We start from the raw sequence: 13,284 nt of genomic DNA, 5'->3' as shown, positions 1-13,284 counted from the left end.
TCAGCCCATAACTGTATTCTCCTGCCTGGGTGTAAGTTCCCTTCTCTCTAGGAAGTTCTTTAGCAAAGATGTGTGGGGAAAGAGACTATGTACATCTCTGTACATCTGAAAATCTCTTCACTTCCTTCAACCTTAAGTAGTGTTCCTAAATATAATGTTTTAGGTTGATCGTTCTTTTCCCTTAGCACCATGAGAATCTGTATACATCCATTTATCATATATTTATTGAGTCCCTATACTGTGTCAGGTACTGTACAGGTGCTGGGAATACACTAGTGAACCAGGGAGTATTCAACTCTAGAGGGAGGAAAAAGCATTTGTGCAGTTGTGTGAACATAAGTTTTCATTTCTCTTGGGTAAACTGGGAGGAGTGGGAATGCCTGGGTCACATGGAAGTGTGTGTTTAGTCTTATATGAAACTGCTGAAAGTTTTCCAGAATGGTTGTACTGAAGGGGATGACAGAGGATGAGATGGTTGGATGGCATCACCAACTAAATGGACATGAGTTTTATTAAACTCCAGGAGTTGGTGATGGATAGGGAAGCCTGGTGTGGTACAGTCCATAGGGTCGCAAAGAGCTGGACACGACTGAGCAACTGAATTGAACTGTACCATTTTACGTTCAATGTATGAGATTGCTTTTTAAAATTTTAAAGTTTCTATATCACTCTGTTTTGTACCTGGGTGAAGTATTGTCTAATTCACTAATTCTCTTTTCTGTTGACTGTATCTAGTCTAGAATTTATCTAGTTCATTAAGCTGGGTTTTTTACATGTATATAGATTTTTTTCCATTTCTAGAAATCTTAGTTGATCCAACTTACTAATATTTGTTTTATTTCTACAAGTTTAATATCATAATTTCTTATTAGTTTTCTGGAAGCTAATTTTCCTGTTTATCTCTTTGAAGACTCTATAATTTGTATTAAAGTCAGTTTTGGATGACTCTCTTTACTTTCTCTAAATGGAATTAATCTTCTTAGTAAACTTGGTTCCTTCTTAGCATTTAATTTTTCATATAGTAAAATTCTGGGTTACAGACTCGAAGTAGAAGTTTATTTTTCATTCTGACCTCACCCCTTTCTGACTAGTAATTTTATATTGCCTCCAACTAGGCTTGTGTAGCCAGAGCTCAGAAATGGTTCTTAAATTGCCACCTAAAGGTCCCTGACCAGGTTACAGTGATATTGGATGTATCACAGATTAGGTCATCAGATCACTGGGAATCTTGACTCAATCTTGTCATGGGCTACTTTAGTCTTTCCTACCCCCAAAGAGTCAGACTCTCAGTTACTTCCGTTCTGGACTATTAAAACACAATTTTGGGGAAAAGATAAAAATATGACTCTCATACAGTTATAAGAATGAATATGCATTAAAAAATTTATTCTACTCTTATGATATGAAGGAACCAGGAACATGTTTTATCCAGTTAAAAGGAAAAGTCAAAACATCACAAATTTATATGGAGGAAAGAATGTTAAGATGAACTTCAGGTAGAGATAAAACTGGTGTTTGGGTTGGGGTGGGGAACTCATAGATTACTACCAGATTGGACAAAATTTGTATACCTACCAATTACCTACAGTTTACAAATAGTTCCAAAATGGCTTCAAACCAGCGAACAGGGTTGGAATGTGATAACTTGAAAAAGCGGGCCGTACATTCTTCACAATAGCCAAGGCATGGAAACAACCAAACAACCTAAATGTTCATTGAAAGACAAATGGATAAAGATGTGGTACATATATGCAATGGAGCACTACTCAGCCATTCCAGAGAAGACATACAGATGGCCAAGAGGCACATGAAAAGGTGCTCAACATTGCCAATTATTAGAGAAATGCAAATCAAAACTACAATAAGATGCTACCTATTACTAGTCAGAATGGCCACCATCAAAAAAGCTGCAAACAGTAAATGCTGGAGAGGATGTGCAGAAAAGTCACTCCTACAATGTTGGTGGGAATGTAAGTTGGTGCATCCACTATGGAGAATGGTATGGAGGTTACTCAGAAGACTAAAAATAGAATTACCATATGAGCCAGCATTCCCACTTCTGGGAATATATCCAGACAAAACTATAGTTCAAAACGGTACATGCACCCCGTGTCCACAGCAGCAGTATTCACAACAGCCAAGACGCAGAAACGACCTAGATGCCCATCAGTCGATGCATGGATAAAGAAGACGTGGCACAAATATATACTGGAAAATTCTCAGCCACAAAAGGAACAAAATAATGCCATTTGCAGCAGCATGGCTGCAACTAGAGATTACCATACTAAGCATTAGCAAGCCAGAAGGAGAAAGACAAATACCATATGATATCATATGTGGAATCTAAAATACGACACAAATGAACCCATCTACAAAACAAAGTCCCCAGGTCGCGCTAGTGGTAAAGAACCCACGTGCTAATTGCAGGAGATGTAAGAGATGTGGGTTCAATCCCTGGGTCAGGAAGACCCCCAGAGGAGGAAACAGCAACCCACTTCAGTATTCTTGCCTGGAAGATCCTATGGGCATAGGAGCCTGGCAGGCTATAGTCCGTAGGGTCCCAAAGAGTCATACACGACTGAAGCAACTTAGCCCATGAAACAGACTCACAGACATAGAGGACAGACCGGGGTTGCCAGTCGGGGGGAGCGGGGTGGGGGGAATGGAGTTGGGGGCTGGGGTTAGCAGATATAAGCTTTTATATACAGGATGGATAAACAAGGTCCTACTGGATAGCATGGAGAACAATATTCAATATCCTGTGATAAACCACAATGGAAAAGAGTATGATAAAGAATATATAATATATATCTGATATACATATATATATAACTGAATCACTTTGCTGTACAACAGAAATTAACACATTATAAATCAACTGCACTTCAATAAAAATATATTGATTGAAAAAAGAAACTAGAATCATTAATACTCCCTTCCCCAAGGAAAGTGTGGTATAAACAGTGCATCATTTTCCATTGAAACCCTTTTCCTGTAGAATAGAGAACCTTCGTGGACTCCCTACTTTCTTGAGTCTTGCTTATCACATTGTTTTGCTCTTGGTGTTGCTACAAGGGGAACATGTATTCTTTTTGAACATGGAGCAGAGATGTTGCTTAAGTATTAATTTATACTGTCTTGAGTGGGAAGTACATCTTGTTTTACTTAATAATAAAGATACATAATCTAAAATATGTTAAAACTCTCAAAGCAATCTGATCTTGTTAATTGGCCCAACATGTGATCATAATACATTTCCTTTCCACTAACACCTGCCTCCCTTTTACTTTGAAACTCAAACAGATCTTTCTCATGTTAGTGCTGTTTTCCTTTTCTTACTAAAGCCCTGGCTCTTTTTCTTTTCTTTTTTTCTACTAGCAAACTTGCCATTTTCTTTCTCTCACAACCCATTTCTTCCTGAAACTTCCTCTGCATGTCAGAGATCATGGCAGTTAGTGTATCTTGAAGCTGGGATTCCAACTTGGTTCTGATGGCAAAGCCATCGCACTCAACCATCATGACCCTGCAAAAGGACTTAGAGCTGGGCATGGAGGGAAAGACAGGGTCTGTTAGGCAGAAGGGAATAAAGAAGGCATTTCAATATGTCAGTGGCACACAGCTCATCTGGCTGGGGCCCAAGTTCCTGCTGAAAGAGAATAATAAGCGATGGAGCTGTAAAGGGGAGGGGGCCTGTACTGCTCTGGTGAGGCTCACAGACTGTACTGACCCTTGCTCGATACTTTGTGTTGTTTAATCCTTATATTGACTCCACAAGACCCACAAGATATGGGTATCCCCACCTAAGGCTTCAGAGAACAAAAGTACAGTCCTATGACTTCTCTGTGATCTCCTGCCATCAGAGAATACCAGTCCTTTCAACTATGGGGTCACTGTGCTTTCTATCAGTACTTTATATAAGCTATTGAAGTCTTTAGGGTTTTAAGTGAAGTGGTTAGAATTGTATTTAAGAAAAAGATGTGATGAAAGAGAAGCCTGATTCTTCTTTTGACCTGATACTGAATATCATTTGAAGGCAGTAGCCCTTGTCCAACACTGAAATTGGGATTTCAAAATGATTCCATGCTGAAATTTAGAAGTAGTGACCTGAAAGCCACAGAGGGTCTTCTAGAACCCAGCTACTCTTAAGTATGGTCTTCACACCTATAACTTGAGTATAACCCTGGGGCTTATTAAAAATGCAAATTCTCATCCACTCACCTATGGATACCTTATCTTCGACAAAGGAGGCAAGAATATACAATGGAGAAAAGACAATCTCTTTAACAAGTGGTGCTGGGAAAACTGGTCAACCACTTGTAAAAGAATGAAACTAGAACACTTTCTAACACCACACACAAAAATAAACTCAAAATGGATTAAAGATATAAATGTAAGACCAGAAACTATAAAACTCCTAGAGGAAAACATAGGCAAGACACTCTCTGACATAAATCATAGCAGGATTCTCTATGACCCACCTCCCAGAATATTGGAAATAAAAGCAAAAATAAACAAATGGGACCTAATTAAACTTAAAAGCTTTTGCATGACAAAGGAAACTATAAGCAAGGTGAAAAGACAACCTTCAGAATGGGAGAAAATAATAACAAATGAAGCAACTGACAAAGAATTAATCTCAAAAATATACAAGCAACTCCTGCAGCTCAATTCCAGAAAAATAAACGACCCAAAAAATGGGCCAAAGAACTAAACAGACATTTCTCCAAAGAAGACATACACATGGCTAACAAACACATGAAAAGATGCTCAACGTCACTCATGATCAGAGAAATGCAAATCAAAACCACAGTGAGGTACCATTTCATGCCAGTCAGAATGGCTGCTATCCAAAAGTCTACAAGCAATAAATGCAGGAGAGGGTGTGGAGAAAAGGGAACCCTCTTACACTGTTGGTGGGAATGCAAACTAGTACAGCCACTATGGAGAACAGTGTGGAGATTCCTTAAAAAACTGGAAATAGAACTGCCATATGACCCAGCAATCCCACTGCTGGGCATACACACTGAGGAAACCAGAATTGAAAGAGACACGTGTACCCCAGTGTTAATTGCAGCACTGTTTATAATAGCCAGGATATGGAAGCAACCTTGATGTCCATCAGCGGACCAATGGATAAGAAAGCTTTGGTACATATACACAGTGGAATATTACTCAACCATTAAAAAGAGTACATTTGAATCAGTTCTAATGAGGTGGATGAGATTGGAGCTTATTGTACAGAGTGAAGTAAGCCAGAAAGAAAAACACCAATACAGTATACTAACACATATATATGGAATCTAGAAAGATGGTAACGATAACCCTGTATGCGAGATAGCAAAAGAGACACAGATGTATAGAACAGTCTTTTGGACTCTGTGGAAGAGGGTGAGGGTGGGATGATTTGGGAGAATGGCATTGAAACATGTATATTATCATATAGTGAAATGGATCACCAGTCTAGTTCCGACGCATGAGACAGGGTGCTCAGGGCTGGTGCACTGGGATGACCCAGAGGGATGGGATGGGGAGGGAGGTGGAAGGGGGGTTCAGGATGCGGAACACATGTACACCCAGGGTGGATTCATTTCAATGGATGGCAAAACCAATACAATATTGTAAAGTAATTAGCCTCCAATTAAATAAATTTATATTAAAAAAATGTGAAATCTCATACCCCTACCTCAGACTTAACTAGATCAAAAATCTCTGGGAGTGGAGTCCAGAAAGCTGTGCTTTTAACAAGCCCTGTTTATTTAGCAATGGACACTATTATGGTGTCCAGATGATTATTAGGTATGCAGAAGCTTGAGAAAGCTTTGATATTTTCCCTGGGCACTTGACCTGCTTTCAGCATTTCCTGGTTGTCTAATGACTGCCTCTAAAATGATTTCTTCAATAGTAGTACAGAAACGTCATCAGCACATTAAACAATAAGTACTTTATGAGCAATGTATCATCATTGGCATCTAGGAACCTGACTTATAAACTGTCTTTAGCATTCAGTTTAACTCTAGCATAAAATTTAACTTGCACGTGAAGGTGGAGCATATGCAAAAACATTTGGGAGGCTGTACACCAAAGCGCTGTGAAGGAAGGGGTTATTCATGACACTTGTTAAGGGATGTGAGGTCAACTTTGTTCAGGGGGACTGCCATGGGAAAAGTGGGGATTTGTGTCCAAGGAGCAAAGTTGGGCACACGTTGGGGGGAGGTGGTGGATGGGAAATTACTAAGAGGATAGGGTAATTTTTTGCTAACTTGACCTGGCAGGATTCGTGTTGAAGACAGACTGGGGTGATCAGATAATACCTGGGGAATGGTGGAGGACGAGGAATGTGATCAGATACTGAGGGCTGTGTGTGTGGGGGGAGGGGGTGGCTAAGCTAACTTGACAATATTCTTGCTTAACTCCCAGAGGACATGCACAAGTTGGGATTTAGTCAGGCTCAGAGGATCCCAACTAAAGTTTGGTCCAGGAGCGTCTTCGTCATCTCTACTGTGATTATCTTTGGGGAAAGTTGGGGGACTGTGAAGAAGTAAAGGGAGGGGCTTTAACTTTTACCACCTACATTTAAAAAACATTTTATAGGAGGGTAGTTGCTACCTTCCCCTACCTTTTATAGTATACTCTTATACATGGATAATCATTTATATCATTATAGGTTTTGTGTGTGAAACTATGTGGAAACCTGAAATTCTATCAGTCAAATGTTTATAGTACACTGGTGCCATCTGATGGTAAGCTTTCTTATCACTTCTTTGATTTCCCCAGGCTAATTTTTCATCTTTCTAAATTAAGTGAGAAATGTGAGTTTTGAGCAAAACAGACTTTTCTTGTGTTGCCCCTTCCACTCATCCCCCATCAGAGTTCAGTTTCTGCCTTCTCTGCTCCCATAAGATCTGATGTCTTTTGGCAAACTCCCATCCCAGTAATCAAAGGAGTTAGAGATGACTTGGAAGTAGTTTCTGCCCTCAGTAAATTTTTACCTGGGAAGACTCTAAGCAGATAATTATAACAAAGTGTGGTACACACTTAATAAAATGTTAATAGAATGGTGGGGGGAATATGTTAACTGGTATAATGAAGGCACTGTAAGAGTGATACAAATTATTACAGGAATTCAGAGGGTTATGAATTCCATATTTAGGTATTCCTTCTAGAATTTTTGTTGTTCATAATGGTTAGTAATAATTTTAAAGTTATTTTGAAAAGTACATTTTATCCATCCTCTATTATCAACTTTTTTTTTTCTTAACAGAAATCACAATTAGTTATAAACATGGCCTTCCCTTGATAACACTTACTCTGCCGTCCAGAAAAGAGCGCTGTCAATTTGTAGTCAAGCCAATGTTATCGACAGTGGGTTCATTCCTTCAGGACCTACAAAATGAAGACACAGGCATCAGGACAGCTGCCATCTTCACAGCAGGTGTATATATATTTTTCCAGCTTTGTCTTTTTCCTCTTCTTTTGAACCTTTGTTTTGTTTCTTTACTTTCTACAAAATTATTATATAATAAATGGTTGGTCTTTATTGAGTCCTTCATTTTTGAACATGAGTGATGTAAAAAAAAATGAACTCTAATGGAGAAAAAAGAAATGGAAGTTTAATTCATGTTTTGGTTATTTATTTCATAAACTTAGCCCCCAGATTTTTCTCTGAGAAAATTTTAATGACATAGTAATTGGCATCTAGTTTTCTGTAAGAAATGTGAATAATTAGAAAATGAAATGCAGGCTCCATGATTGAAATAGACAGTGAATAATAAATAGTTCATTGATCTTTGTTATAAAGCAGTTATGGAGTGTTTTTTGACAATTAATTGACAGAATTAATTCTCAGGAAACTAGTTTGATACCAGCAGAGGTAGTTAATCAGATAGACTTTTAAATAAATGTAGGATATAGCTTTTATATTTGTATGATCTAAGGACATAAAAGCAGGCCCTACTGCCCCTAAAAGAGAATGAAGAATTCTTTACCCCAGCCCGATATACCAGGCTACTATAAATATAAACAAATGAATAAATTTGCACTGTTATTTTATTGTAGTATTTACATTCTTAGAATAAGCTGATTTAAAAGTTAATGATTACTATGACAGTTTTGGAAAGGAAATTAACTTGGTTCTGTCCAAGTTCAGAACCAATTAAGGGATAGATATAAAAGTTGGAAGAGTAGAGATTAACAACTAATTTACTTAACAAACGTTGAGCAGCTAACAGATGTGACCTGAAACAAATAGACTGCCAGATATTTCTCCAGCAAAGACGGCTTTATTGCAGAGAGTGGAGAACTGCAGTTCAGTGTCTGCAGCCGCTCACACGAGTCACGTGTGAGGACTTGCAAGACAAGGGAAGGAGGATGCTTCTGTAGAAGGAAAGGAAGCGGGGAGGACAGCGGCAAACAGAGGGTCCCTGACTTTTCACTGGCTGGGTCCTTGGGAAAGAGGAGGCGCCCTCTTCCTGCTGGGCTGTGCCCACAGGGTGTGAGAGCTCCCCCTTCTGGTCTCCAGACTCTATTTAATTGAGGTTCCTGTGTATTAATCCTATATGCCAGGCCTTGTTCTAGATGCTAGAGACAGCAAAGAACAATAGAGATTAAACTCCTGTTCTTATGGAACTAACATTTTACAAGGAGAAGGAAACAAATAATTTATAAATTATATAAACTTTAAATTTGTATATTAGATAATAAGTGTTCCAGTGAAAAGGCAGAGTGATGGGGAGGTGGGAGTGTGTGTGTTTGGGGGAGGTAGTCACTAAGGTCACATTTGAGTGAAGACCTGGAAGAGATCTGACAGGGATTGGAGAAGAGCTTTCCAGACAGAGACCCTCAGGTGGGAGCCAACTCCACCCTCAGCCGTAAAGGGAGGGAGCTGGATACAGGTAGGAGGGGCAGGGCAGACTAGGGAAAGCCTCCATGTAGGTTGTTGGAAGGACTTTGGATTCAACTGGTAGGGGAGTTTCTTCCTGGTAAAACCAAGATCAGAGAATGAGGATTTAGCCCTGTGGCCACAATGGCCTAATACTTCATCCCTGACTGGACGTATTCCTGCCAGTCGCAGGAACACCGAATCCCCGGGGCCTTCCCTACAGGGCAAGGCCTGCCTTCCTCAGAAGGGGCAGAATTCAGAAGGGCACCAAACACAGTGCTTGCCTGGAGTGTCGCCAGAAAAGCCCCAGAATTCTTAGAGTACAGGTGCTCTTTGGACTGAATGAAAACACTTTCTTGGGGTTCATGTCAGTACTTGCCCAAGAATAGGTGAGAAATTCATCACTGTATCATGAGCTCCTTATAAGTGTTTCATATCCGTCTCTAGCTGATCCTGTATTAGTATAAAGGAGAATGTAGTACTTCAACTGAGAAATCATACTCAGCTGATTTCTTTTTATTATACTATTTTAAGGAGCAGGTTTGAAGTCATTTAAATGTAAATTTTTAAATGACACTTGCAAATCAGATAAAGCAGATTTGGTGTGTTGCTGATCTTTTTTTTTTTTTTTTTTTAAGAGGCTCTGTGGGTGGAATTTGCCGGCATTTAATTTGGGCTTGAAATGAGTGTTCTAAGCTTGTCACAGTTTTGCCCATAACGTGGGTGGAGTTATTTGGCAATTCCTGGGAAGATGATCTCACCGCAGCTGATGAACAGGAACCCAAACAGCCAAATTCTAGGAACAGACCCAGGTGCAGACTTGAGTTGCTGCCTTCTGGAACAAAAGAACTGCTGAGAACCAGACAGGAGGCAGGCATCCGGGTTCTTCCTGATTTTACTAGCAACGTTACTCTTACCATGCGTATTAGTGTAGCTGAAACCTCTCTGGTTGAATGCAGCCAAGCAGATGCCAGGCCAGGCGAGAATATACGTCTTAGACTTTATATCAGGTAATCATGTGTAGACTGTTCTGAAAGAATAATGATAGAGAAACCCCTCCCAGCACTTTTTTTTTGCTTATTATTCAATGGGTTTGAATCTTAACCCCTGGGTTACATTAAACTTCAAAAATATAACAACAGCTAGGTTAGATAGGAAGCTGTGCAAAGCACACTGACTGAAATTTTCCTAGAGATTTTTTTTCTGAAATGTTCCTAGGATATTTGAAATCACTGTTGGAATCTCTCCTGCCTCTCTCCAGCCTTTAAACATGCCACACAGGTGCATGCTTGCTCCTGCCACAGTTTTGCCTTTTTTCACTTTCCTAAGCTAGAAAGGGAGGCAGCCCTGTGTGGTGGTGGTTTGAGGTGGTTTAAACAATACAACTCACTCACCTTTAGTAATTAAAAATAAAAGAAAAGTGTTAGTCACTCAGTCGCATCTGACTCTTTGCGACCCCGTGGACTGTAGCCCACCAGGCTTCTCCGTCCGTGGCATTCTCCAGGCAAGAATACTGGAATGTGTTGTATTTCCTTCTCCAGGGGATCTTCCCGACCCAGGAATTGAACCTGTGTCTCCCTCACTGCAGGCAGATTCTTTACTGTCTAAGCCACCAGGGAAAGCAAAAGTTACTCAGTTGTGTCTGACTCTTTGTGACTCCATGGACTGTATAGTCCGTGGAATTCTCCAGGCCAGAATACTGGAGTGGGTAGCCTTTCCCTTCTCCCAGGGGTCTTCCCAACCCAGGGATCGAACCCAGGTCTTCCACATTGCAGGTGGATTCTTTACCAGCTGAGCCACAAAGGAAGTTCAAAAAAAATAAGAGAAAGGTGGGCTTTTTTAAAATGTTAACTACCTGTGTTCCTCCACCACGAAGTCAGGGGCTTGGCCATAAGCCACAGAGATGGACACTGGCTGAGCTGAGGAGTGTGTCAGCAGGCTTTCTAATTGGAACTGACAGAAAACCAGGCTCAGAAGAGGGCAGGAGCCGCAGAAGGACGTGGGTGAAGAAGTTAGCCTGAGAATGGTTGACGGGCTTTGCAGCTGGCACCCCGCCCCCCAGCCTCCACCTCTGCCTCCACTGGCCTTGCTGCGATGAGTCCCTGCCTCCCACCCCGGAATCTGTGCATGACTGTCTGTAGGAACTGTCCAGTCTCACCAGGGGCATCAGTCTGGGCCCCAGCCCTGCTGACAGAGAGTGGGTGATGGGGTGTCTGCTTATTGGTCTCGGTCCAGGGTAACCGGCAGTATTGGGAGCATTACTCCCAGTGGGAACAGCATTGGGTATTGGGGAGCTTCTGCCCACCCAAAAAGGCAAATGTCCACTGCTGTATTATAAAGACCTGTTGAAAAATGGTTCTTATTCTAAAACAAGGACATATTTTTGCATTTCAGATGGCACTGAAATTGCAGCTTCAACCTTGATGGAAATCTTGCTAAAGAATGATTTTAAACTTGTTATTGATAAAATAACATATGATGTACAGTGCCCTAAGAAAGGTAAGAAGCACAGCTGTGAACTATCTTACATTTCCCTGTTGCTGTGGGCCTTTTTTCAGGGAGCAGGCTTATCCTGAGAATCTTTTTAATTAACCAAATGACCAAGAAGGCTTTGGAGAACCAGTATGTAAGCTTTTCTAGCAAGGGTAGAAATGATTGGTAGAAGTTGGGTGTCAGGGCTTAATGTAGTCTCACATACTCTTTTTAGACTTTTAAGACTTTGTTCTAGGATCTTGAATAATCTGATATTATTGGGTTAAGAAGAAGTGGACCTGAAAATCATGAACTCAAGTGTATACTGTTGTACAGTTTTTAGCTCTTTTTTTTTTTTTTTTTTTTTTAAGTAGGCTTTACTTTACTTTTTAAAGGGCAGTTTCAAGTTCATAGCAAGATTGAGCAGATAGTACAGAGGTCCTGTATACTAATGTACCCATTCCCCACAGACTCCCCTACTGTAAACACCGGAACGGAACATTTCTTTTTAGTCGTGAACCTACATCAAAACATCATTATCACTCCAAGTCCATACTTTACATTATGGTTTGCTCTTGGTGTTGTATGTTTTATGGGGTTTTAAGGCTATATTTTATTACTGAACTGTAGTTGCTTTACAGTGTTTGAGAGTTCCACACAGTGATTCAGTTATGTGTGTGTGTGTACGTGTGTGTATATGAATGAGATTCTTGTCCGTTATAGATGATTACAAGGTACTGAATGTAGTTCCCTGTGCTGTACAGCACTTGCTGTTTGCTTTATTGTTGTTTTCCAGTCCCTAAGTTGTGTCCATCTCTTTGACACCCCATGAACTGCAGCATGCTGGGCTTCGCTGACCGTCACTATCTCACAGATAGGATGAGATGGCTGGATGGCATCACTGACTCAGTGGACATACGTTTGAGCAAATCCTGGCAGATAGTGTTTATTTTGTATGTAGTAGTATGTATATGTCAATTCCAGATTTCCAGTTTATCTCCCGCTTGTTTTATGGGTTTTGATAAATGTATAATAACATGGATTCATCATTCCATTGTCATTTCACAGAGAATAGCTCCACTGCCCCCAAAATCCTCTGTGCTCTCCTCCTCCATCTCTACCTAACCCCTAACTTCTGGCAGCCGCTAATCTTTTTCCTGTCTCCATAGTTTTGCCTTTCCAGAATGTTGTATAGTTGAAATGGTACAACACATAACTTTTTTTCAGACTGGCTTCTTTCACTGAGTAGTATGCATTTACGTTTTCTTGTCTTTTCATGGCTTTACAGTTCATTTCTTGTGAGCGCTATTATTCCATTGCCTGGATGTATCATAGGTTATGTATCTGTTCACCTACTGAGGGACATCTTGGAGGTTTCCAAGTCTTGACCATTACAAATAAAATGGCTACAAATGTGTATGCAGGTTTTTATGTGGACATAATTTTTCAGTTTTTTGGGGTAAATGCCAAGGAGCACGATTGCCCATATAATGCATATATTTCATTGTGTAAGAAACTGGTAGACTTTCTTCCAAACAAGCTGCACCATTTTGTATTCCCATCAGCAGTGAATGAGAGTTACTGTTGCTCCACATCTTTACCAGCATTTAGTATTGCCAGTGTCTTGGATTTTGGCCCTTCTTAAGGTGTGAAGTAGCAGCATTTCATTGTTTCAGTCCGCACTTGCCTGGTAACGTATTTCACATGTTTACTTACTATCTATATATCTTGTTTGGTGTGGTGTCGCTTCAAGCCTTTGACCCGCTTTTTAAGCATGTTGTTAATTTTTAAGGTTTCTTTGTATATCTTGGGTAACAATTCATTATCAGATCTCTATTGTGCAGGTATTTCTCCCACTGTTTTTCCTTTGGTTGTCACAGCCTTTTGCAGAGGAGAGGTTTTGTTTTAATGAAGCTGAGTTATCAGTTATCTCT

The 13,284-nt window shown here is 40.2% G+C and overlaps 1 protein-coding gene across 1 annotated transcript in view; it reads left to right on the top strand.

Annotated features, from left to right (window-relative positions):
* MCUB (mitochondrial calcium uniporter dominant negative subunit beta) overlaps positions 1-13,284 on the top strand; it is a 96,482-nt gene that overhangs the window by 71,235 nt on the left and 11,963 nt on the right. Inside the window, exons 2-4 of the mRNA XM_006052212.4 lie at positions 6,665-6,740; positions 7,262-7,432; positions 11,273-11,377. Coding sequence (XP_006052274.1) covers positions 6,665-6,740; positions 7,262-7,432; positions 11,273-11,377 — 352 coding nt within the window. The remainder of the gene's footprint in view (positions 1-6,664; positions 6,741-7,261; positions 7,433-11,272; positions 11,378-13,284) is intronic.

Source organism: Bubalus bubalis, chromosome 7 (genome assembly GCF_019923935.1).
Source record: "Bubalus bubalis isolate 160015118507 breed Murrah chromosome 7, NDDB_SH_1, whole genome shotgun sequence".
NCBI classification, from domain to species: domain Eukaryota; kingdom Metazoa; phylum Chordata; class Mammalia; order Artiodactyla; family Bovidae; genus Bubalus; species Bubalus bubalis.
Note: the sequence above shows the minus strand (reverse complement) of the source record. Positions and strands in the feature narration are given on the sequence as shown.